Source organism: Gopherus evgoodei, chromosome 19 (assembly GCF_007399415.2).
Source record: "Gopherus evgoodei ecotype Sinaloan lineage chromosome 19, rGopEvg1_v1.p, whole genome shotgun sequence".
Classification (NCBI taxonomy): domain Eukaryota; kingdom Metazoa; phylum Chordata; order Testudines; family Testudinidae; genus Gopherus; species Gopherus evgoodei.
Window position 1 is genome coordinate 17945551 of NC_044340.1, and position 27313 is coordinate 17972863.

The window sequence follows — 27313 nt, forward strand, 5'->3', positions numbered from 1 at the left end:
CCAAAGTCATCCTTTCTTCCAGCTGCGGTGCTCACCATGATGTATGCAATGACTGTGGAATCTGGTGCTGTGTTCCAGCCACTAGATAGCATACTGGTTACTCATATTTAAGTCTTTAGCCCTGAGGGTATTCAAATAGCTTAAGTTGAGGGAGTGGGGGGCGGAATATGTCAGTTACCTTTACTTAGGAGAAATCTCCAGGTGGCACCAACTGAGCAATTAGAGAAAAGTTACAGGAAAATGCAGAGCACAGATTGTCATCAGTGGAAATCAGCGATGTAGCTGAGGAGCTTTACAGAGACATTTGGTTCTACCAGAACAATCCAAAGAGCACCAACTGAACAGAAGTATGTTTACTTAGCGAAAGACCTAGGGAACAATAATGAGATCTGTCATATGACTTTCAGCTGTTTGAAAACTATCAGGACTACTGGGTGGGTGGTTGCTCACTGTAGTCACATAACTGGCTAATGAACATGAAGAGGCTGATGGAAGCATGACTACCTGAAGGTTCCTCTGGGCTGTTTTGCCAGCAGTGTAGTGTAAAGATCCATAGCATCATGGAAAATCATGCCCCAAAGTCATTAGAAGAGAATTCTAAATTCTGCTCAGGTTCTCACGTTTCCTAATGCAATCAAAGTTTTGCCTAGTCCCCAGTACCTCCCAGAAGAGCTTCTTCCCTATTGTGATTTGGGGGAATCTGCCCATTGCATCTTCTACTGCTTTTTTGGGGGGTGGAGTGGGGTGGTGAGGCAAATGTTGAAGAGCAGAACCACAGTGTATGATACAGAATATGGGACAGGGGATTCCCTCCTCCCACTGACTGATGGTTAGATCGCTTTTATACTGATCACTGCATCTCTCCCATTTAAGGTCAGTATAGTGAGGACCTTGTAATATGTGATCCCAACTGCAGCTTTTCCTTTGTGGAATTGTAGATGCAGGAAGCAAGTCTGAGGAATTGGAAGGCCATCTATGAAAGCTCTGGGTCCAGCAACAGGCCGACAGCTCTGCTGTGCAAATACTAAGCCCCACCACCATCCAAATTTAGAGATTTACCCTTCAGATTCTCTAAAAATTGCCATTGATGCTCTGCCCCTCTCTATTCTAGGGCCCTGGCAACATTACGTTTTTAAACGGCTGGAAAGAATAGAACCGAATGGGGCATTTCCATAGTCTCTGGTATTTAGGAATCAGAGAGTGTTCTAGTGGCTGGGAGTTCAGTGACTGGGTAAGCAAAGGCAGCAGCAGCTCTAGCATGGTGTCCAAGAGACAGGAATGATCCTGGGAGGTTAGTTTAGCTTACAGTAAATGCCTGTGTGTATTTGTAGTGGGGAAATTCCTAGGAGGATTGCTGTGGCCACCTCATCTGCAGTAATTGACTCCTCACAGTTGTACTGATCAAAACCCACTGTGTCTGTTTCTGTACCTCTCCCCTGAGAGGTGTGTCATTCTGCTAAAGAGGTTATTGCTGTTGCAGTCCTGTGACCATTTGTGCTTTTGACAAACATAGTCCGCATTCCTATACATCCCCCTAAATCACATGCTTTAGTTCTGAACGAGGGTGGTGCTAATGCTTCTAATCTGGTGGTAAACAGCTAATGGGTTCTAGGAGTCAGACTGTTGGTGCTGAAAAATAGCAGGCTCAAATGAAAGTTTCCTTTGGGAAATGGCCAGGGAGGCGAGTCCAGACGTGAAAAGTAGAATGGTGATTCCAATGTTTTCCCCATTGGGCACAGACAAGGCTCCTTCCACCATAAGCAGGTGATACCGATTCACCCTGGACACCTTGGTTAAGCCTGACACATGTCATAGGTGTCAATCAATGGAACCACATGGACATACACCAGCTAAAGATCTGACCCAAAGTTACTGAACTAAAGTTGTCAAGGCAGAATCCCCACTCTGTCACTTGGAGTGCAGAAGGTGGGGGCCCATACAGATTTAAAAAAAATAATACTTGCCGCTCCAGGCTTGTATTAAACTCCCAAGGTTACAGCTTTTCTCTGATCTTGGCTTGGTAAACATGGCCACCACCCAAATGCAAAAACCCCCGTGGACCCAGGAAGGAGCACTTGGAAATTCTTCCCTGTGAGGTACCCTCAAGCCCTTTCACCCCCACTCTCGGGGGAAGAGCTGAGAAAGAAAACAAAGGAAATTAGCTGGTAGCAACAATCAAACAACATGCACAAACCATTTAGGACATCAAAAATCCAATCCTGTTCTTAAAAAAGGTAAATTTTATTAAAAACAAAAAGGAAGAAAATACATCTGGAACTTAGGCTTTTGCTAGATTTTAAAAGAGCAGTTCCAAAAATTAAGCACCCAAAAAAGCTTTCATGGAGGTTCAGCTTAAAGGTTAAAAGCAAACAAAAGCATCTGGGGTTAGCACAGAGGAGTCTACAAGCATTAAAAAATAAACAGAAATAAACCTAATCGTGTCTTCCTAAACATTCTTAATTTACTTACATATCTGGGTTGTTAAAAGTAGTTTTAGGTACGATCTGATGGTTTTCATGCCTGGTTCAAAGTTTACACGGCATTCCTGCTGCCCCTCTCTTCAGCGCAGAGAGAAAGATAGACAGAGGGAAAGTTTCTTTACCAATTTTAAAAGTTCTAGTCTTCCCATTGGCTCTTTTGGTCAGGTGCCCACTTTTTTTTTTCTTTACCTGGGGGACTTTTTAACCCTGTACAGGTAAAGCAAGTAGAGAACAGCTACCATGAGGGATTTTACAGCTAATTGGCTGGCTGGGTGTTCATCAAAAGGAGCTACTTCCCCCTCCCCCCCGCCACACACTTCATTTATCACAAAAGTCATTGCAGCATTTGTGCAAACTAATCTATGGCCTGGAATTGTGCATATGGATTATAGCAGAACAACTGAAATAGATAGATTTCATTAGTGGATTTATATCAGAGGTCCCATGTTCAGCATCTGCTGATGACTCATTATAATGGTTATTACATGTCAAACAGCCTGAAGCTGAATTATAGCTTATAAATTTAGAGACTTAATCACAGCTGCCATGAGTCAAAATGTGGTTTGTGCTGGTCTGTACTGACCTCTACACCACATTCAGCCTTGGGAACATTTGTAGCACCTGTGTAAGCTATGCATAGAGCAGACCCAAGAGACCTGCAGAACACTGGCTAGGGGAACAAGTGGAACAGATCTTGGACAGGCACCATACCGGCAGGGCTGCTGAGTGGGAGGGGCGCAAAAGTGGCAACTGCCTGGGGCCCGGTGATTTAAAAGGGCCTGGGGCTTCCAGCAGTATCTGGAGCCCCAGGCCATTTAATTTGTCACACAGGGTATGGCTACTCTTGAAACTTCAAAGCACTGCCGCGGCAGCGCTTTGAAGTGCTAGTGTGGTCACAGCACCAGCCCTGGGAGAGAGCTCTCCCAGCGCTGCACGTACTCCACATCCTCATGGGGTTTAGCATGCAGCGCTGGGAGCTGTGGCACTGTTTACACTGGCGCTTTGCAGCGCTGTATCTTGCAGTGCTCAAGGGCGCGTTTTTTTCACACCCCTGAGCGAGAAAGTTGCAGCGCTGTAAAGTGCCAGTGTAGCCAAGGCCACAGGCCGGACAGTGCTGAAGGGCTGGCTGGGGGAGTCTGGCCCCAACCTGCCCCTTCCACCCAAGGCCCTGACCCTTCTAGGGGCCCAGAGCTGCCCCCCTCATCTTGCCCAGGAGCCTGGCCACCCTCCGTACCAATAAGTCCTTTAAGTTACTTTCACCCCTGCTGGGAAGGGAAAAAAAGGTGAAGTGATTTGCCCATGATCATACAGCAGATGTGTGGTAGGGCTAATGTAGAAATCAGATCTTCTGACCCCTAGTCCAGTGCACTAACCGCTAGATCATGCTGCCTCTCCAAAGCTTTCCATTACACTTTGCTGAAATTTACAGCTGATTTATTGTATTTTAATTTTTGTAAAACAGGCTGCAATAAAGCACATATCTTTATACTGTTCTCAGAAAGAAACCAGAAATTCCAATACCAGAATAAAATATCAGAAGAGGGGAGACAGGCTCTTGGGAACAGAGAAATATAATTTTTTCTCGGAAATCTGCATTCAACAGCAGCATAAAAGTGGCTTGCTGAAGGATGGAAAATGACTGATTGTCCGTTGGAGGCCCCCTGCTTGGGGACTTTTTGTTGCTTTCCTGTGCTGTTCCTGCTCTAACCTAATCTAATTGCCATGCTTATCTGAGTTCTTGCCCATGTTGGGGGAAGCAGCATCTGTCACAATCCCAGCACTTGCTGATGTAAATATAATGCTCCCTATTGGTCACCCTTTGTTTGCACTGCAAGCACTTGAAGGCAGGGACCATCTCCTGTTATGTGTGTACAAATCCTAGCATAACAGGGTCCTAATCTCAATTAGGGCCTCCAGCTTCTATCCCAATCCAAATAATACCAAGAATACAGGGGCGAGTGATCGCGTAAGAGATGGCTGTTTCCGAAAGGAAACATTTCCAGGCCTGTAAATGTGACTTTTTCATAATGAGCCTTTAATCTCTCTTCCGGGAGTGTTATTTAAGTATGCTATAAATTATTCACACTTTAAACAATTGGGCGGTATTTGTTTCTTCCTCCTTCTGCCTGTGCTGGGGTTTGGGTGAACTGATTGTAATCCAAGTGCATGGAAATATTAGTCCAGGCAGCTCTGAGCAGTGGGGGGGGGATTAATTACTTTAGCATGACAAACCTTTCCTATCCCTGCACTGTCATGAGTCAGCATTTCTTTTTGCCGGGTGAACTAAGGTCTGGTGAAGGGTGCTGGCTGCACAGGTCTGGAGCACAAAGCTCTTTGTTTAGCCACAGAACTGATACAGCCAGCAGCAGTGCCATGTGCCAACAAAACGGTGCCACCTGTAAAAGGGAAAGTGTCTTCTGTCCTTTGTGTCTCAGCAAAGACGGTCAAAGAAGTGGGACAGTTGTGACTGTGGTTTCTACTACGGTGTGTGTAGTGCCTACCACAACAGTGTCCCATTCTGGATGGGGTCTTAGGCACTACCCTTTATAAGCATGAGTAATAGCAACACTGCTGTGACCTCTATAGGGGGGCCAAACCAACAGCTCCAAATTCTTTTCCTATAGGCCACTGAGCAGCTGTCTAATGGCAACAATTTTTGGTCCCTCTTAGCCTGGGCAGGGTTTGAACTCTTGACTCCAGTGGTGAAAAGTTCTGTATTCTATCATCAGCCCCCAGCTCCCAGCAATGATGTCCTTCCAGGCTACGGCACTAAAGAGCAAGCCCCTTTCAGCTTTACTAGAGATGGCTGGGAAATGGGAACTATCTCCCATGATACATTTTACAAGAAAGGGAGAAGAAATCATTTGTTCAGAAAATGTCTGTAGAAATGTTTGTCTAATAATAGTAAAAAATAAGGGAAGTGTTGAAAGAACCGAACATTTTCATTCCAAAAATGATTGCAAAAAATGTTGACCAGCTCTAATCTAATCTAATGCTCCTGTGTTGATTTGATAGCGGTTTGCACTTCTATTGCCTTGGTAAATGACTGCAGATGAAGCAGGGTGCAATGAATGGGAGTGACTCCATATACCACTGACTTAAATTTGACCCTGAATTTCAGGAAGTGAAGTGTGCTAAATAGAACTGATCTGTGCCAGTCCTGCCATTTCCAGTCCTGTTTAACAAGCTGCAATGCAAAGATCCCACCTATAGCAGATTGTTAAAGAGGGGGTGTGTGTGGGAGGGGGGTGTTTGAAATAAATACAACCTTTTCAGGTTTCGTTAGGAAACTCTTTTAATCTGCCTACAGTCGGCTGGGTAAAAGCTTAAAACTTGCTCCCTAAGAGGATTATTTTTCTATCTGATATTTCAAATCATATTAAGCAAACGTGTTGAGCATAATCAAGCATTGCTTTGCAATTTTCTTTGCCAGCAGACGAGGAGATGGCTATAGCCTGAAGCTATGCTACCATCAGCAACTGAAGGGCCCCTGAAGTAGGGAATGTAACTGTTCGTTCACATTTAAATTTAACCCAATAAATCATAACAACTTGTGCTTCTATAGCAGCGGTGGCCAAACCACAGTTCATGAGCCGCATGCATCTCTTTCACAGTTAAAGTGTGGCTCGCAACCCCCTCGCTCCCCCGCATTCTCCGCCTACCTGACTGCAGGGGAGCGTGGGGCTGCTGCCCTGCGTTGGGGTGGTGGGGTTACGGGCTTCTGCCAGAGATGACTGTTGCCTGCTGAGAGTGGGGTGCACAATTTAAAGGTTCACACTTCTCCCAACACGCCTTCCTCTCCCCCCCCGGCATGTCCCCCCTCTTACCTTCAGCAGCCCCTCCCTGGAGCTCCCAGGTGTTAGGTCCTCATGGAGAGGCAGCAGCAAACAGCTGGGACCTGCTGGGAGGGGCTGCTGCTTTAGCTGGGGTGGAGGGGGGGGGAAGAGGCAGTATCAGAAGCAGCAGCTCTCCCTGCAGCTCCCAGCTGTTTCCTGCTGCCTCTCCCCATAGCCTCAGCTCCCAGCTCGCTGGCTCCAGCAGTGGCTGGGCAAGGTGGGAGCCTGATGGCACCATGTGGCCAAGTGAGGCCAGCAAACCATGGCAAAAACCTGGGGGATGGGCACGTGGCCCCCTATGCATTGCTTCTGGCTTCTGTCCAGCGGGGAAGGGAATCTCGGAGCTTCAGCCCTGTGGGGTGTGTCTGCTGCAGCTCAGGGCTTCAGCAGGAGTGGGGCTGAAGTCTGAACCCCAGCAGGCACCTCCTGTAGGTCTGAAGCCCCACAACGCCCTCCCCACAAAGCTGAAGCCCTAATCCCTGGCAGGGACATCCCAACTCTTGAACTTCTGATGATTGTCATATGCGGCTCGGAGGGCCAGCAGGTTTGGCCACCACTGGTCTATATAGTTTAACTGAAGATCTTAAAACGACCTTGCAAGAGTTTGACTAACAGCCTCAGAAAAACCCCTGGAATGTAGGTATCTGTGATGATCCCCATATCACAGAGAGAAAAACTCAGGCCCAAGGTCGCAAAACAAGTGCTAGCATGGAAGCTATTGTCCACTCCAGCTTAGGTCCGGGGATGTGAATAAGCTATCCTGTGAGTGACGTCAGTTACACCGACTTAAACTCCCTTGTGTACAGCACTATGTCGGTGGGAGAGAAGCTACCCTGGCTCGCGGGCTGGAGTAATTAAGTCGATGGGACAGCTTCTCCCGTCGGCTTAGAGTGTCTGCACTAGCAATGCTACAGCGACGCTGCTGCAAGCTCTGTAGTGTATCCACAGCCTTAGTCTCCTGCTCTGACATCAGAAAACACTCCTGGAGGAAGAGATTCCAATTTGTAGTCCCCTTTTCTTTCCTTTGGGCAAGGAGCAATGATAGTTGCTGGGAAGATGAGTTGAATAATAGGAAGAGAGTCTGGTTCTAAGTGGGACCAACTCAGCATGGCCTCTTAGTGTCTAACATTTCCTTTTCTTGCAGCTCTTCCTGCATCACTTGGTGCTAGTCAAAGAGGCAGGACTGGAACAGCAGAGGTCATGCGTAAAAGGACTGAAAAGCATTGGCAGCACTGTGTGACAGGCCCGGATTAGGACAGCAGGTACAGAGGCATGAGGGGTGCATATCAGGATCAGGGTGCACCAGCAGAACTGGGCGTGGTGGGGTAAGGCCTAGAGGAGCAGGGAGGGCTGCTCACCATGCTCAGGCACAAAGCAAAGTGGGAGTGAGAGAGGCAGGACTGGATCTGGATTGCTTTCACTGAGAGCTGAAGAAAAGGCTAAAAGAAAGTTTAAGCTTGCTGACACCAGGCATTAATGACTTTACAGCTACTCAGCTGATTTCCTGCAGAGCTTGGCTTGCTCTGTAGAGATCTCTGAGACTGAAAAATGTCAAGTCTGAAGCCTGTGCAAGGCTGACTCTTCAAGATACTGAGCTCCCAGTTTGATGCAGTTCCTAGGGACTTCAATGGGCTATGTGGGTGCTCAGCCATTCTGAAAATCAGACCATGCTTGGGTTGCACTGTAACTCACCATTTGTAAGATTGCATAAGAAATGTTGGTCTGTATTATACTGTGTATTGTATTGACTAATGAGTATTCTATAATGGTAAACGGAGAGACCATGTTTTAAGGCAATACTCCCCCAATAGGCATAATTTCAACTTTAATTCTGACTATTGCTCGTCTGATTTCTCAGCCTTGATGTTCCATTGATGCTAGATTTGGCATGAAGAATCGTGAGTTTGCTGGATTCCTGATCCAAAATCACAATTTTTATTTTTTTTCAGGTAAGAGGCCTTTGGATAGATCCTGATTCACACTGGTCTGCGTTAGCTCGTGGAGTAGCACCAACCCCCTCCATGTCTAGGTACGCAACAGAGCTAAATGCCAAGGATCTGACTCACCTGCACCTAGGGCAGTTATTTATAGCACTGAAAAGTGAGTACAAAAGGCTCCCCCATGAGAACAATAGTGTGTTACACCCTTTTGTTGCAGATGTAAATTGTAGGACAACAGAGAATCAGGCCCCATGCTTGGCTTTTCAATCCATGCTTGGGTATAGACAACAGCCATGAAATAAGTAAAATCTCCTAGGACAGGGATTCTCAAACTTTTTCTTTCAGAGCCCCCCCCCCCCCCGCCCCCGACATGGTGTAAAAACTCCACAGCCCGCCTGTGCCAAAACATCTGGTTTTCTGCATGTAAAAGCCAGGGGTAGCAAGTTAAGGGGTAGCAAGCAGGACAATTGCCCAGCATCTCCTGGGACAGCTGCTACCTGTGTGAGCAAATTGTCAGTACTTCCAAGTCTATGGGGCTGAATCAGAAGCTGCTTTGCAAAATGCAGGAGAAATTCCCTGTCTACTTTCTGATCGTGGCTGGTGAGCTGCTGGGTCTGTCTGGTGAGTGATTCTTGTTGCTCTTGATTCAAGACCTGTCCTTCCTCCCTTTCATGTAGTAAAGTTAACAAGAGGAAACGCTGTATTGAGTTCCTTGTGTGTGGCAGACTTAGGAAGGAAGGAACCACTCAGCCCTATTTGTTCATTACTCCTTGAAGGCTTAATGTTTAAAATAAAATTGTTTTATGGGAGGGGTTAGAAGCCCCAGGGGAGATCAGAGCCCCAGTGTGTTAGCTGCTGTACACACACAGAGTGAGAGACAGTCTGTCCTGAAATGCTTGCAGGTTAAATAAAGAAATGGTAGGAGGAGGAACTGAGAAGTGATGTGGCTTGCTGAAAATCACACAGCGGATCCAGGAATAGGACCCAGGTCTTGTGAGTCTCAGATTAGTGTCCTTTGAGCTAGATGCTGCTGCCTTTCTTTTGACATTTGCTCCATAACGAGTGGCCTTTTTGGTCGCTTATCAGAGTGCAGAGGACTTTCTACAGTTTCATTGGGAGCAGAATGTCCAGCCACGTAGAAGACAATTGTAAAATCAAAGACAAGTTTGTAGTGCTGTCATATCTGAGACAGGAGAGAAGAGCTATTGTCACTCTCATATACTGGGGTATGGGTCTTTGCTTTTTAACCTTTATAATCCACCTAGGAGAATATCCTGCAAACACAAATATATTTCACTTTACTCACACAAACAGTCTCACTGATGTCTCTAAGACTGCTCACGTGAGTAAAGCTGAGCATGGGTGTGTTCAAAGATCTTCCACCAATTTTTAATTTTTAATCTTTTCCTCATCTCTTTTTTACCCCCATGCTAATAATTTGTCACATACACCTATGAAATGTTTAAGTCCCTGATTCAGCAAAGCACTTGAGCACCTGCTTAACTTGAGATATGTGCTTAGCTCCCATTGAAGTAGGCTTAAAATGAAGCATGTGCTTAAGAACTTTGCTGAATTGGAGCCTAAACTGCGACAGATGTTTTGTTTCTGTATTACAAAATCATAATTCAAAATGATATTTTATATATTCAATATCTTATTATACGCTAGTCTTTAGAATATCAAAGTAGATGACATTTTTACAATCTCTTATTTTGCCTTCGATAAACTGCTCCCAATTGACAGCTGTCTTATTCATCCTCCAAGCAGAGATTCTTCGTACCTGTAACTCCTAATTAGAATTGGCTTGACCAAAAATACCAACCTTGGTCTGTGCTCTGAAGCCGAAATCCTCAGGCTCTAGCATGCAGAGGTTCGCTTTGAAATGCTGCGGCCTGATCTCTGTTTTGCCTTTTGTCAAATGTGCTAATTCAGCGTGAGCTGAAACACCTTTTAGCTTCATCCACCTAAGTTTGCAAACAGGCACTGAAAGGCAAATACTCACTCAGCGCTGTTTAACACGCGTGTCACTGTCTGGGAAGACACGCTTAGGAATGGCAATGCCCAGGAGTGAGAAGGAAAAAAAGAGAAAATATGTTCATAAGAACTGTCAGGGTCTCTTTCCCACTTTGAACTTTAGCGTCCAGAAAGTGGGGACCTGCCTATTCCCTTCTAAACTTAATTCCTAGCTTAGATCTTATCACGCTGCCACCAACCCAAAATATAATGTTTGGGTACACTCCCTGTCCCCCAAAACCTTCCCTGGGAGACCCAAGACCCAAACCCCTTGGGTCTTAAAACAAAGGGAAATAAACCATTCCCCTCTCCTTTCTTCCTCCCAGATTTTCCCCTCCCTGGGTTACACTGGGAGATCACTGTGATTCAAACTCCTTGAATCTTAAAACAGAGAGGAAATTCACCTTCCCCCCTCTTCTCTCCCCCTCCCAGACTCTCCCTGAGAGAGAGACACTGATCCCAACTCCTTGGATCCTAACACAGAGAGAAATTAACCTTTCCCTCCCCCTTCTCTCCTTTTCCCCCCCACCCACCAATCCCTGGTGAGTTCAGACCCAGTCCCCTTGGGTCTTACACAGGAATAAAAAAATCAATCAGGTTCTTAAAAGAAAAGCTTTTAATTAAAGAAAGAAAAAGTAAAAATTATCTCTGTAAAATCAAGATGGAAAAATGTTTACAGGGTCTCAGCTTCACCTAGACCAGAGGGACTCCCCCTCCCAGCCTAAGTATAAGTTACAGCAATCAGAAGTGAAAAATCCTTCCAGCAAAATACACATGTGCAAATAAAGAAAACAAACAAATCTAATCCGCTTTCTATCTATTACTTACTATCTGGAACCTGAGAGTCTGTTTCAGTAAGATTGGAGAAATCTGGTTACATGACTGGCTTATCTTAATCCCAAGAGAGAACAAAGAACAGGACAAAACAGCACAAAACAAAGACTTCCCTCCACCCAGATTTGAAAGTATCTTGTCTCCTGATTGGTCCTTTGGTCAGGTGTCAGCCAAGTTCACTGAGCTTGTTAACCCTTTACAGGTAAAAGAGACATTAACCCTTTACTATCTGTATATGACAAGAACAATGGCCCTTTACACCACACCACAAAGGTGAGGAAGTGTCTGGTTTTGAACTGAAGGGGATGAGTCAGATAAACGAGGAGGCTCTGCCTTCTTTGTGCTGCTACAGCAAGACAGCACATCTTTAAATCTGGTTTAATTCACCATTTCACCCAGAGTTACAGCTGCTTTGTGTCAGGCGAGTGAGGCAAACCAGCCAGAGTGCATTGGTGAATACAGCCCTAATGCAGAACTTGTCATTCATGAGGTGTTAATCAGGAGAGTTTTAATCAATATTGAGTCTTAAAGGAGTAATTTACCTGTTGTTGCTGTGGCACTAGTACTAAGATCACGGTTGTACTTAGAACATCTGTTTAGTCTTGTACTCTAGGACCTTCCTGATTGAAAGCATATGGGCTGGGGGTGAGCCTCTTAAAGACTGTGTCTTATGGTATGTCTACACCGCAACTAAACACCCATGCTGGCCCATGTCCGCTGACTCAGGCTGTAAAATTGTGGTATAGATGTTCAGTCTCTGCCTGTAGCCTCTAAGGCAGTGGTACTCCACACACTGAATTTGGCTATAAGGAAACCCTATTTATAGTGAAAGAATGACAATCCCAGATTTCAGTTCTGAGTCTAATGAACCCCGACCCTCCAAAGCCTATTGAAGTCAAGGGGAATCTTTCCTTTGACCTCAATAGGCTCAGATTAGGCCCATAGTGACAATGTTCTGCGAAGGAATTTCTTCAGCAGATGTGAGATCTGCTGTGAATTGGCAGAGTACAGTCTCTATGAAGCTAAGTAAGCTTGGGACAGGCCAATTTGAGTACCCAGCACTCGGGAGTGAACTCTGATTTTTGTAGCCACATTTTGGCTAGTGTGTGCCGAAGCCCTAGGATTGCAGCCACAAATCAGCTACGTAGATATCTAAATGCTTTAAAATCGGTCTGTTCTCTATGCCCACGTTTGGGGCTGCAGTTATTTGTTGGCCCCGAAATGGAGAGCTGAGGCCTTTTTTTGAAAATCAGGGCCACTATACAGTGGATAAAATGAATACAGGTAACACTCTCAGCCAGGGATTCACCATTCGTAGGCCTCAACTTCTCAAGCATGAAGTTTGTAATCAGGATCTATAGTGATCACTGGTGATGATCAGCAGTGACCATAATTTAAGGCCTGATTCTCCATTGCTCTGCACCTCATATTGTCATCTAGCCCTGTGCAAAGTTGGTGTAAAAGGGATCCATTCTGATCTGGTAGCATTTTACACCAGTATTGCACTGGTGCAACTGATGACACGAGATGCAAGACAGTGGCGATTCAGGCCTAGTGTATTAGAGGTAGCAGTCAGTGGTAGCTTGACAAAGGACAATGCAGACCCTGCCAGTTCTTTACATTCAGTCTGAGTTTTGTATGATGAGGTTTGAAACCAGCAGGTTACTTAACATTCTGCTCCTGTTGCAAACAAGCATCACAAGCTAAAAGTAAATTAACTAGAAAAGAGACAAAGGGCTTTTTCTATTCTTTCGCTGCCTCCAGAAATGAACCTCATTCCAATGAAATGGTAGGCCAGAGATTTCTGAGAGAAACCCGACTGAGCAGCCCAGGGACCAGTGGAGTGTTTTCCATCACGGAAGACAACACAGCCAAGGTGACGTATAAATTGTAACGTGTCACAACTGACCCTACAAACAACAGATTACCCCACTCACCTGAGGCTACATCCAACTTCAGTGCACTGCACGCAGTGACAGCCTTTGCAAAGGATACAGACAAGCTACTAAAGAGTCAAGCAGAAACTCGGATGTGTCTGAACAACTGCAGATAGAAGAAGTAGTTTTAAATCTCCAGGACCATGGCACTGTTACTTTGAGTAGCATGAGCATTCCCATCTCAAGGGGGAAAATGGACTCTTCCACTCTTACGAAAGATCCAAAGGAGTTACCTCCAGGAAAAGCAGAATGGGAAACTGCTACCAGAATTGACCTGTCCAGTCCCACTTGCAGTGAGATGGCACTCGTAGAACCACATGCATTTCAGCCCCTCACTGTTGAGATTGCAAGCTCTAGGCTGCCTGGTGGCATCATGTGGACTGCAATGCCAAATGCCAAAATCTCTCTTGTGACTTCAATTAGAAATTCTCACGCGCTGGACGAAAACCAGAAAGAAACACCAGCATCTTCATTTCCCCTCAAAACCATGCAGGCTTTCAAGGACAGCGACAGATCCATTACCAGCATTAATCCCTCTTACTAGCAAAAGGTTGAGAGAGAACAACCCCGAGCCTATATTAAAGCTTTATTTGCTACTGGGATTCCAGCATCTCTGAAGGAGACTCAGCGTCCAGAGATTGGGGTCACTTTTTCAGCCTTCTTGCAAAAGCCAAGAGAAGCTGGTAAAGGAGAATGTAATGTGCTTGATGTTAATCTCTTGTCTCTTTGAAGAGCTGTAGATCCCAGAGACTCAAGTGGCTGTGCTAGTGTTGAAGGAAGCCGATTACTGAGAGCCACGGTAGATGGTTCTCCATCTCATGCCCAGGCAAGGCTGGCATTGTGCTTCTTGTTCCTTTGATCACTGAAGAGTTAAGTAAGGTTGATGATATTAGCAATTCCTGAACGGAAGCCAGACTCCCATCACTAGTGTCTGGGTTTGCTGAAGACAGGGGGGCATTTTTCATGGGTTGTAAACACACCATGTCATCAGAATGTCCAACCAAGCAGAACAGATACTGGGCTGGCAATAGGAGCAGCCAGTGACTGGCCGTGAAAGCATGTAGACTTTTGGAAGGTGTGATATCTGAGTGAATAGCCCTTGTGCTGGGTGCATTGGAGCCTCAGCAGGACTGATGAAAACCAACAGCCCAGGAGTTGTCATTAAGCTGGGCAGGCTTCCTAGTGCACAGGTCAGTGATGGGTCAAGGCTGCCAGGACGCCCGCTTTGGGAAGCTGAAGTGTCAGAGTTAGGAAGGTTAAAGCTCTGGTCCTTGTTGTCAGGGAACACTGAGGGGGCAGGGGATGGGTGGGCTAACAGGGATGTTGGGAAGGTACTGGCCTGAGCAGGGGGCTGTGGTATTCTCGCACCTTCAGGGTCTCTCAGAGTGCTCGGGCATGGCGTTGTGGGGAAGTTTACTTGAGATCCAAGATGAACAGAAATGTGTTGTGCATGATACCCGTGGGGAGCAGAAGCAGACATACCCGCCAGCATGGGAGGTCGGCCCCAGCACAGGCAGAGGCAGATGTACCTGGGGGTCAGGCCCAGTGTGGGCAGAGACAGACGCACCTGGGGGCTTGGGCCCAGCATGGACGGAGGCAGATGTACCTGGCTGATCACCCATAGAGCTCTCCTGCCACAAGAACACAGGTGATGTCCTTTTCAACCCTATGGTTGTTTAGGATAATTTGAACAGGAATAATCTGACTGGTTTAATGGATGTCTATTATCAGCTGAAGTCCCTTGGCTCTCAGGGGATCTGGATGGATCAGGTCTGTGTGCCATTGTCCAATGATCAATATCACTTTGCAGAGCTAGGCTTGGGCTTTGTTTGAGACTTTCATCAACTTCCTGGGAAATGACCAATTTATTGAAGTTGACAAACTGGGACAAAGCGAAAGGCTGTGATTTATCGGTTTTGGGCTCTTGCAATGAAGATTGCAGTAAGGCATTTGGAGAAGGCGTTTCTGAGAGCGCTAGTAATGGAGAGGGATGAGCACCACTTTGTAGAGGTATCTGAAGGACAGACAGATTGCCTGGGTTTCCAGAACCATTCACTTCAGCTGTTTTGGGGTCAATGGTTTTACTCCCTGTTGCATCTCTCTGTAGGGGTATAGCTGGGGAAGGCTGCTTTGTCCTTGAAATGATTGCCTCAGATTCCTTTGCAGTTATAGATGATCATTCAAGTGCTTTGCTAATGAGCAGGAAAGCATTCTTCCTGGCCACTTCAAATACCAGATCTCATTTGAATACTTTGCAACCAAATGTCACCAGAATGAATGAGGCAGCGGTGGTTTCACCACTAACAGTGAAGGTCAACAGCATGCCCATGAGAGAAGAGAGTGCCGTGACAGCTGGCCAACCACCTGTTCAGACACTTCTGTCTCAGTTGCATCATTTGCCATCAAGCCTTCAAAGCCGCCTACCAGAGAGGACATCTTCAGAAGACCATGTGAAAAATGAGCCTGGTCATTCCACCCCTCACGCTCACATCACTCAGTCCTCTCTGTCTTCTTAAGGCCAAAACGTCTCTGGCAACAAAACCGGCTTTCACCTCTGCTGATGGGCTTGAGGATAAGGTTATAAACCAGTCCTCCCTCTTCAGTGTGCTGGCACTGAGTGACTGAGCCACTTCTAACAAAAAATTGAACCCAATTCCAGCCAGCCTTGGAGAGTTCTTCAGATGCTTCTGATGTCCCAATGGCCTTTGCATCAGGGAAGAATTCCTCACTAGATGTTACTGACAGTGGATCATTTGATCAGCCCTCCACGCACACAGCGAGCGAGCATATTGTTAGAACAAGCAAAATGACTGAAGATGAAGCTGAGGACTTGATAACTGTTGTGCTGCGCCAGATTCTGATCCCAGAACATTTGAGAGCAGGGTGCCTCAGAAGAGTTTGACGCAGTTGGACGATGTTCTTCTGGATGAGCAGTTATAATGCTGGGATCATTTGGGGTATTCATGCTGTGCACTTTGAACATGCTAATGTACCCACAGGTCAGTAAAATGGGGAAGTTGAAATGGTATTTTAAAAATGTTTAGTCCTTCTCACATGGCTTCACATTTGGAGAACACTCTGGTACACGAACCTGCATTTCAGAGCCTGATTTTTTAACAGCCGATTCCAATTCTGTGCCTGCATTTTTGCTCCCCTCAAACTTTCTGTGGGTGCAATTTTGCAGGCAAAATCATTTGCAAGAGCACTTTATAGCAACCGGGTGTCTAGGTGCTCAATTGTGTCCACAGAGAAGGCAGATGTCTATGTACGTTAAAATGCTTCCATGTTAACTGGTGCTTGCAGTGGTTTGCAAGTACACAGAGGCCAAGCTGAGATGTTTCTGGAAATGTGTGACTTTATCATGACACAATTTACAAAGTAAACTCAACTATTGCAGAGATTTAGACGCTTTCAGTGGAATTGTAAAACTTGACTCAGGTTCCTGGTTGTCTTATCGTCATGAAATAAGCAGCTCCGCCAGAGTGACCAAATCCCGTGCACCTTGCTGTTTGTCCTTGGCGTTTGTCATTGGAGAAGGCTTTTATCCCCCTCCAGCTTTGCAGTTGTGTCCGATGACACCTGTGGCTCTGGGAGCTACTCTGTGCAGATGAGCCTGCATCCTGCTGAGGAAGCAGGTCCTGGGCTCCAAGAACCACCTTCTTCCCCAGAGACCTTCCTGGTTGTCACTACCCTGCAGAACAACCACGCCACGCCAAGCTGAGGATCGGGTCATGCTGCATGACTCCCACTGCCAGGCCAGAAGGACCGGATGCCATGTGCTGTCTATTCCCCAGGTCAGATCCAGGGCTGCTGCGAGAGCTTGAGCATTATCTTCACGCGCTGTTCTTAAGGCCTGTGCTAGGAATGGGAGGGGCCCTGCGTGATTCCTGACAGCTACTTTCTCATTGATACTGTAGGGAGCCCCCTGATCCGAGTCATTTTGAAGTGACCTGTTGTGTGACCTTGGGTAAATTACTCCCCTTGCCTGTGTCTCGATCTCCTAGCAGCAGGACAGGGATAATGCTCCCTCCCTGCTCCGGGACAGGCATCAGGATGCCTGAGGATTAATTTGTTAATGATTGTAAAGTACTTCAGAGATGAAAAGCCAAGTAGTAGTATTACCACTAAGAAGGGCTTACGTGCTGGCCCACACAGGCACTGCCAGGGTCACCTCTGCACTGCTTACAAGCCAGTCTAGGTCAGGGACTAATAACCAACATTGCAACAGCAGGTTGGACAGTTGTAGTGAAATCAGCATTCAGTAAAATTGTTCTCTGGCACTGGGAACCATGATCTCCAGAACAGTTCTCATCCAGAAAGATGTCCAAGATGAGGCCGTATTACCATGCTGGGGCTTTTGGCTTAACCTGCCCATGCTGCCATGTAGACCTGACTTAAAGCCTATGTAAATTGATGCTGGGAAATCCCATGGGATGGGGATGGATGGAAGTGAAGCTGGATTCCCTTGTCTTTGCCAGGCTGCCGTTCGGATGCAGACACATCCAGTTACTGCAGAGTGAAAAATCCAGAGCTGCCAGCTTCACTGTGCAGCTGTTCCAGATGCTGAACCACTCAGCGGCATCTTTACACTGCAAGCTCAGTATCTGCCTGAATGACCACGCAGGGCGCGAGCGGGTATGTGCACAGGTGCTTCTAGTACCAGCAGAGAGCAATGGGACATGGGGGTGACACCGGCAGAGAGTGCTTGGAATGACCCAAGCTTGTCCTTTGTCACTGGATAAAAGCTAACACAGCGGAGCCAGCAAAGTTCCCCTGTTGAATGGTTCTGGTTTAGTCCTGCTCACTAACTCCTTTCTGATCACACTCTCTGTCCCAAGGCCCTAGTCAAATTTCCACTCTTGGTTACCTAATCTTCCCTAAATCCTGATACCTTATTTCCACTCCACTAACGAATTGCCACTCTACTAACTGATGTACTGGCTTTTTTTAACTTAATATCATATGGATAAACTAGCCAACAGAAATCGGACGGCAGAATCCCAGGGGAAGGATTCGCTGCGTTGCCGAGTTAATGTGCATGGCTTGGTGTCCCACTAACTAAGATGGGTGTGACTTCTTCATGGGGTAGTTTTCAGGCTTCTGCGGCTTGGTGGCCACAGAGACTGATGTAATTGATTTGGACTTCAGTAAAGCATTTGATACACTGTCTCATGCTTAGACATGGACAACGTCATTGATTTAAAAAGGGAAAAGCACCATAAATGGAAGGAAGTGTGTGAGGTGTGGAGAATATGTCCAGGGATCAGGGCTTGCTCTGATCTTAGTTTAAATCTTTGCTAATAGTGTGGAAGACAGGGGTAAACAGCATGTTAATGAAATCTGGGGTGAAGGTAGAGAAATCATTCAGAGCAGGCTGGAGAGGCTAGCAGTAAGATGGCAGTGACAGAAGCAAATACACTTAGGGAAAGTAACCAGAAGCACAGATTAAAACATGAGCTGGACAAAGCACCGGAGCATATACCAAAGGGAATGACTCTATTGGTCACAAGGGAACTAGAGAAGATTTATTTTCATTGCTGATGATTGTGCATAGCTACCAGCATTGGAGAATAGAGGAGAATTCAGGCCTGCACAGGAGAAATTCAAATGATTTTTTTCATGTCTTTCCCAGAATTGCTATGAACACAGGGAGACGATTCCCCAACAAAGTGACGGAGGCAGGTATAGAAACCTGCACTCTCTGATCTCCTTTGGTCCGGTTCTGAAAGGGAAGCATGGATTTCTAGATAAGCAGGTGGAAGAAGGTGGCTGTTGCGCTTTCTGTTGCATTCCAGATGCTATTTGGGATCATTTCTGCTTTGCCAAACATTTTGCTGCTCTACATCTGGTAGGACTGGGTGGTGGGTTAGGAATTCACTCTCGGGTTTGAGCGCATATGACAAATGCTCCCTGGAACATAATCCCCGGGCCTTGGAAGGGCAACTCTATTAGCTAAGCGTGCATTGATTTTTCTGGCCTGGGGTGGGTTTCATGCAGTTCATGACAAATGTTTTGGCAGGCTTACGAAGTTCTTAAGGGGAACTACATTGCTGGAACCTTCTTTGCCACTTGTACCATGTTCTCTGTAAAGATGCGTGATCAGACAATTCAAACAAGGGGCAGCTGGAAGGGGCTCGCTTCATCGGTACATCACGTGATGAGAATTGCTCTGAGCTCTAGCCCAGTGTTTCTCAACCTTTTTGATACCAGGGATCAGCTTGCTGCCTTCCTAAAATGGGCCAGGGAAATCTCAGGGACTGGTGTCGGTCCACAGATCAGTCATTGAGAAACACTGCTGTAGCTCACCCTTAGGTGCAATGCAGGCTGTACCAGTTGGCCCATTATGCTGTACATTAGGAACCAGGTCCTCAACTGGTGTAAATTAGCACAGCTGCATTGAATTCAATGGAACTATGCTGATCAGCACCAGCTGAGAATCCAGTCCTGGGTGTTTTAATCTCTGTGGCACAGCTGGGTTTGCTGCAGAAGCTATTTTGAAAATGCACAGTGTACACAGGAGAGACTTAGGGCTTTTCATTCTCTGTGGCAGGACCATGCTAGAAAATGCTTCACCTTCCATTTTAAGCATTGCAACAATAAAGAGCCAACCTGGGAAATGCAGGTCAGTCCCAATCCAGGGTGAAATCCTGGCCCCCATCAAGCTCAATGGCAAATCTCTCACTGACTTCAGCGGGCCTTGGAGTTCATTCCCCACATCTTAATCACAAAACCTTCCCTCTGTCTGTAAACAGCTGCACTCTGGATGGCTAGAGCAAGCAGGGAGAGTGGTTGCTGGGTGATAGAAAGGGAGGTTATAGCTGGCCCTGATTTCAGATTTCAGACTTTGGGTTGTCCAGATGGATAGAGCAGTTCAGCCGGATGCAGTACATTGAGAGATCAGCCTTGAGGGGCACCCTGAGCTACATTCCGCCCGAAATGTTTCTCCACAGCACCAGGCCTCCAGGAACTGAATATGATGTGTATAGGTAAGGGCTGTGTGGAGTGACTGGGCGGGAGGCAGCAGCAGCTGGGGATATCTGTTCAGGGGTCAGCCAGAGTTGCCGTCTTGCTCCTGCATGATGTGAGAGCGATTGTGCATTGCCTAATTTTGTTTACATTCTGGCTCTCTTCCTTGAATAATGTACTTGGTGGGGAACGTGCCAGGAGCGACGTGTGCTGCTTACCCCTCATCAGGGTGAGTTTATCTGCGGAGAGTCATCTGTCTCCGACCAGCTGCATTTCTGTATAGTTCTGACCTGGCATGACTTGTAGGCTGTATTGCCTCCGGTTCCATCACACCCTGTTAGGTCATGAAGAGCTATTGGAGGAGAGGAATAATATTAAACCACAACGCAGGCAGCATGTGGTCCCTTGCTCAACAGGCATTGCTTAGAGTTATGCTGGTACTGAAGTATCAGGGGGTAGCCCTGTTAGTCTGTATCAACAAAAACAGCAAGGAGTCCGGTGGCACCTTAAAGGTGAACCGATTTATTTGGGCATAAGCTTTCATGGGTAAAAGAAACACTTCTTCAGATCAAATAAATCTGTTAGTCTTTAAGGTGCAACCAGACTTCTTGTTTTTGCTGGTACTGAAGCAATTAAGGTTCTGTTCAGGCTTTGCATTTGGGTATCAGCTTAGCTTTGGCCAGTATGGGGTGCCATACTGGTCAGAGGCCAATGCCTTAGGTTCCCCTTGTTCCTTACATCCCAAACTAGATATAGGGGGATCCTTTACCCACCGCTGAAATGCACCAGCAGGCACACTGAGGAACAAAAAGCGAAGAAGCAGCCCAGGGTCAAATGAATGCTGGGACTTTGGAGTCACCAAACATCGGTTCCCCAAATGGGAACTGGGTCAAAACAAAGGGGCTTGGAGCTTGATTCTTGCAAGGGCTGTCGTGGGGAGCAATCCATTACTGTGACCAGCCCCAGTTCTGGCATTGGCACAGCCTGGGAGTGCTGGGCTGTCCGAGGTTTCTGTGATCGTTTGAGAAATCCTCCCCTTGGAGGCATGGGGACTCGTTCCCTTGAGATAAGATGCATCTGAATAGCCTGTTCCCTAATTTGTCCATTCCCGAAAAGCTGAGAGTATCCCACTAAGCTATGAGATTAATTTTTATTTAAGAAAAGGATGTCACATGGATGGCTGCTGATGACCTTTCATTGCCCGTAGCTTCAGGATTGTCATTTGGGAGGTTCTTATGCAGAAGAAGCCATATTCAGGTAACAATTACAAAAAACCCACTTCCCACACTAATCTTTACCTCCAAAGCACTGTGCTGAATAAGTAACCTCAAGTCCCAACAGCCCTGGCTGGGAAATACAGCAGGCTACATCATTAGCCCCGCTTTCCAGCCTGGGAATCAGAAGCAGAGAAAAATCAAGTAACTTACTCAAGGCCATAGAGAGAGTCAGTGGCAGAGTCAGGAACAGAACCAAAAAACCCTGACTGCCATTCCTGCATCTGGCCAGGCTGCCTGTCTTGTAACTATGTGGACAGATGCTGCTATTGGGACCTGAGGACAATATACCTGTTGACTCGAGGTCGGTGGTATCATCTAAGAGATGGGGGGACATACCTTCACCTTGCCGCAGGGTTTTAGGGGGATAATGTGAAGCTTGGGCCTTCTGGAACCCAGCAGTCCTGCAGTGCAATGTGATGCTCACAGGGCTGGTTCAGACAGACTGACAGGCCAAAGCCCTAGAGCATAGGGGTGTGGGTGCAGAGGTGGGATTGTGCTTGAAGCAAGGGAGTGCAGTCCCTAAGCAGTGAGTTAAAGGCCCCGGTCTAATGGTACAGCCCTGCTGTAATGACCGCAGTGTCATCGCTGCTCCATCCTGGTAACAGAAAACAAGTGCACTGCACATTGCTGCCTCTTTTTCAGGAGCCAACATGATGGCCATCATAGTCGGGACTTCAGCAGGCAGGCGGCCCTGCCTAGATCCATCTGTGATGAGTGGCCAGGAAATGCCAGCAGATGGTTGACTTGCTGAAGAGGTGCTGGGACCAAGACTCCAAGAAAAGGCCACACTTCACAGGTGTGGTAGCCAAGTGTGACTGGCTTGAACTCAGCTGAGTGCAAAGCCAAACACTTGATCTGAACTCCCAGTGCGAGTTTTGCACCAATAAGCAGTTCTAGATGTCAAGAATGGCTTCGACATCGGCTGAACCAAAGCTCCAGCTCCCAAGATATCTGACCTCTGGGGGAAGCTGGGATATGCGGCTCAACTCTGCTGCTCAGCCCCACCTTTAGTTTAAACATAAGGCAATTTATGGGCTTCTCACAAACAGTCTTTACTTGAGTCTCCCCCCACCTCCATAGCCATGTCCTTCTCAAGGATCTTAAACCATGCAGATTCGCTGATCCTAGGGAGTCCCATCTTTGAAAGCAGCCTCTTACTGGGGCTCTGTCACGCTTTTAGCAATGAGTGCAGAGCTTCCTTAGAAGCCTCTTTTGGAGGCTTGTGTTGAAAGTCAGTGCTCTAAAGACATTGCTGCGATCCTCTCTAGGAGCTCTCTGCCCCTGAATGTTGCTTGGGCATTGCCTAAAAAAGCACATCCTGCATGAGGTACTCTGCAGGCCTCTGTTCTCCTTGTGCCTGTTGTACTGTACGGGTTTGCAAGGGTGAAGGCAGGGATTGAGAATAACTGGCTGTTTGCATTGAGCTGTGTAGTGGCCAGCTACTGCCCAAACACGTTTCCTTTTATTCTGGGTCTGGGTCTTGTGAGGAAGGGCAGTCCTCGACTAACCGTCTTTCTCCTTGGGTAGATATCCCTGTGGAAACTGACATGCTCCTGCCATTAATGCAAAGCCTTGTGGTGGATCCAGAGAATGAGTGCCTTGTCAGGAAGATGTCTCACAAGCCCAACAGAACTGGGAGCCAAAAAGTAAGGAAGATTCACACCTTCTCCTGGGAAATGCTCTCAAACACCTTAGCAGACTTTTCCTTCCCCTCTTTTCACACACAAGAGGGAGCTGAATCTCTTTCCCCGTTGTTACCAATCAGACTACTTCCGCGCTTTTTGTACAGGCTGCTCTGTCTGGTGTGTTTCCTCCTTCACTGCTGAGGAGGGAGCCCATGAATCTAGGAAGTTGGCCGGGAATGTCAGGGCTGTTCAAATGGAGGAAGTTCTTATTAGCCACTAGGAAGGAGCCTTATCCCATCCTCTTGGTGAGGAACTTACTCCTCCCTGGCGGGATGGGATGCTGTGCTGGCTGGGACGCAGGCAGGCTGAGGGAAAGAATTTTTTACACAGCTGCAAGCACACAGCAGAGGCAGGGCTGGATATCATTTAGGCCCTGATCCTGCAATGAGCTCCATGCCAGCAGAGTTCAATGGAGCTCCATGTGGGGGTTTGCCCAGGCAGAGTTAATTGCAGGACAGAGTCCGTAGTTCCAAGCATAAAGCTCCAGATGACATTTTCCAGATCTGGGGAAGCAGAGGCATATATGTATTACGCCAAGCATATCCCAGTCAGGGCATAGATCAAATTTTTGCTCTTAAATCTCCACAGTGTAGGGTGTAAAGGGTACCTCCCCCAAGGGAAGAAGTAACAGGCCTCATCTGGAGTACTGCATCCAGTTTTGGGCCCCACACTACAGGAAGGATGTGGAAAAATTGGAGAGAGTCCAGCGGGCTGGAGCACATGACTTATGAGGAAAGACTGAGGGAACTGGGATTGTTTAGTCTACAGAAGAGGAGGATGAGGGGGGATTTGATAGCAGCCTTCAACTACCTGAAAGGGGATTCCAAAGAGGATGGATCTAGACTGTTCTCTGTGGTACCTGGTGACAGAACAAGGAGTAATGGTCTCAAGTTGCATTGGGGGAGGTTTAGGTTGGATATTAGGAAAAACTGTTTCACTAGGACGGTGGTGAAGCACTGGAATGAGTTCCCTAGGGAGGTGGTGGAATCTCCTTCCTTAGTGGTTTTTAAGGTCAGACTTGACAAAGCCCTGGCTGGGATGATTTAGTTGGTAATGCATGTGGGAGGGAGCAGGGAGTTAGACTAGATGACCTCCCGAGGTCCCTTCCAACCCTGATATTCTATGATTCTAACACAAGAGGACTGAAATACTATTCTTGTTGTAGTTTCATTTTCCCCCCCATTCATTAAAGTTAGCGAGAGACCAGATGCTTGGGCAGGCAAGTTCAAAGGGTCAAGAGAAAAGAAGACGATTTTGTTCAGAGTCCCTGGGAGGAAGTGTAAATGGGTATCTGAGATCCTGGCATTAAACATCGAAATAATGGAAATGGAACATTTAGCTTTGGGAAGAGGTGACTAAGGAAAGAGAAGGAGTGAAACCTCATTATCCTGCATGTTTCCCAGAAAGCACCAGTTCAAGAGAGAGTTCAGGAGTCCAAGGAGACCGCATTCGACATAGCCATGATTGGCAGCCAGTGAGGGGAAGGTTAGACTGCACTATAAGAAGGGAGTTCTTCTAAGAAGTTACTGGAAATTGCTACAGTGGAATCATGGAGTATCAGCATGGGAGGTAGATGGGAGAGACAGACAGAACCTATTTCTTTTCCTCCAAAGGATTCTCTGTTGTCTTCAACAAATGGAAGTCCTGCCTTTTCTGTGATTTATTATTCAATGTACTGTTTTCTTTCAAGATTAATTTTTTTAAGTAGGCTGTAAATACTAAGGACAGCTCACTATGCATGAGATTTATCAGGGGGGTTAAAATTCCCAAGGAAATTTATTTTGCTTTTAAGGTAAAACAGGCCATGCTGCTGATTTATAATAACCCCCAGCATTGTGTTTGCACTCTTGCATTCCCAATTGTGCTGTGATTATCTTGAGTGAGTTTTGAATGTAATATCAAGCAAGCTTGGTAAGAAAAATAGTGCATAAATGATGGCACAAAATCCTAGCGTGCTAAATGGGAAGAACATGAAACACACAAATGGTAAACTGCAAATAACAAACTGTCCATAATGTCCTTTTCCTATTATCTCTCCTCCCTGAAAACAAGAGCCAGAAACTAGGATCCATCTCTCCCAAGACACAAGTAGTAGTGGTGAGTAGGGCACCTTTGCTCATAAACCTTAGATGAGAATCAAGTGGGCAAGAGAATAGAGCAGCCCTGTTTCCCAGCTTTCCCCTATGATAGTCTCCATACAAAAGGACAATCCATGTGTTTTCGGACTGGGTGATTTTTAATTTCAGATTAAGGAAAAATGCAAACCAAAAAAAGAACAAATATAAAGTCCCTGTGAGAGAGATGCAAAGCGTTTCCTTTGCTCTTACCCATACAGCCCTGTCCCATAGCAGACCAGCAGGTGGGTGCATTTCCTTTGGTTTTAGACCCTGCAGATCCACATGCATGGGTTTTATTTTGAGCTCTGGGCATCCAGAATTCCCCAGTGATATGCACACCATAGTTTGGGAGCCCTCAAGCTGTTATATCACTCAGTTGCTTTCTCTTTCTCATGCTCTGTTTCCTCTGTCCTTAGAGACTGATCTCCCACGTTCCCCACCAGCGAGGTCAAGGGCCTGGAGAGCTTCATAATGTCCAAGGAAGTCTGTGGGGCCCAGGAAAATGGCCTCACCCTGCTTCACCTCGTGGTGATTCAAGGAAATGTGGAGAAGGTGACGTTTCTGTTGAGTCAGGAGGCCAACGTGGACATCCACCTGGTCTGTGGCTACACCCCACTCATTGTGGCTGTCCAGAAGAGGTCACCAGAGATCTGCTCAGTTCTAATAGAGCACGGTGCGGATGTCAACATGGCTGACAAAGACAGCTGTTCCCCTCTTCACTTTGCGGCTCAGAATGGGGATGACAGGATTGTGCGCCTCTTGCTGGACCACCAGGCACAGGCAGACTCCCAAGAACATGAAGGATGGACCTCACTTCACTTGGCATCTCAGAACAACTTCAAGAACATGGCCAGGATGCTGCTTTCCCATCAGGCTGACCCCAACTGCTAAGAGAACATTGGGAGAACTGCCCTCCACATGGTAGCTTGCTTCGGGCACATCAGCCTTGTGAAACTCCTAGCTAGTCAAGGAGCTGACCTAGAGAGGAAGCAGAAGAACCACCAGACTCCACTGCACTTTGCTGTGGAGAGGGGTAAGTTCAGGGTGGTCCAATACCTCCTGAAGCGTGGAGCATCTGTCAGCTGCCTGGATGAGAATCACTACAGTGCCTTTCACATGGCTGCGGTGAAGGGGAAATACCCGATGTGTGAAAAATTGATCAAATACAGGGCCAATGTGGACTTGAGGATGAACAAAGGGTGGACCCCCCTTACACCTGGCTTGTTTTAAGGGCCACATTGAAATCATCTGCCTGCTAAGAGACAACCACGCTAAACTGAATGTCAAAGGAAGCATGGATTGGACACCTCTTCACGTGACCACCCGCTATAGCGAAGAGTCTGTGGTCTGCGAACTCCTGAGAGGCAAGGTAGACCCCAACATCACTGAGAAATCAGAGTGAACCCCTCTGCACCTCACTTTCCAGTGGGGTGCCTTCCTGAGCATCATCAACCTTCAGGAGCACAAAGCAGACATCATTGTTAAGAACAAGGTGGGTTGGACTCCCCTGCGCCTCACTGTCCTCAGTGGCAACATGGCTATCATAAAGACCTAATCAAGGCTGATGCTGTGCTGGATGTGGAGGACATAACTGGCTGCAGGCCCCTTGAGCTAGCCATTAGGAATCAGAAGCAAAGCATTGCTACCTTGCTGCAAGGAAAGGACTTGCCAGTGAATAACACCGAGGGTGACATGGAGTGGTGAAAAAGCTTAAAACTGTGAGCTCCAATTCACCTCTGACATGGCCAACAGATGGGATGGATTTGCAGAGTCACCAGCTCTTGCAATTTTATGTTGAATCTCTCAGTATTAGATGTTGTTTCTTCAATCACTAGCTCCTGAAGTCAGGCGATTGTAGGAAAATCTCAACTTTCATTTTTTTAAAAATAAATAAATTTCTAGTTCACATGTTTGCTGAGAAAAGCTGGAGGATGTGAATCCTAAAGTCTCCAACATCTGAGGGCAAAGACAAAGAACCCAACACTGGTTATTCTAGGGGTCTGACTCATGATTTTGAAGGCTTTGGGGTGGGAGTGCTGGATTTGACCCATGTGTATGTGGGTCCATGCTAGTAATTTCATCTGGGGGATGGAAGTGGATGCAAAAGCTACACCCCTCTTTTTGGATGGACCCTGCTGGATTTACATCTGGTGACAAACATACCCACATCTCCCACAGAGCTTCCTGCTTCAATTCCTCCCTTAAATGGAGAGCTTTTACAGGAATCA

The 27313-nt window shown here is 46.8% G+C and overlaps 1 protein-coding gene across 1 annotated transcript; it reads left to right on the forward strand.

Moving 5' to 3' along the window:
- The first annotated feature begins 17483 nt into the window (after positions 1 to 17483).
- ANKK1 (ankyrin repeat and kinase domain containing 1) lies at positions 17484 to 26789 on the forward strand. Its single transcript, XM_030538660.1, is given in 11 exon segments — positions 17484 to 17675; positions 19875 to 20026; positions 21214 to 21263; positions 21926 to 22004; positions 22006 to 22079; positions 22811 to 22929; positions 25021 to 25065; positions 25502 to 25552; positions 25584 to 26291; positions 26293 to 26632; positions 26635 to 26789. Coding segments are annotated over 11 exon segments (1965 nt in total).
- Positions 26790 to 27313: the final 524 nt, after the last annotated feature.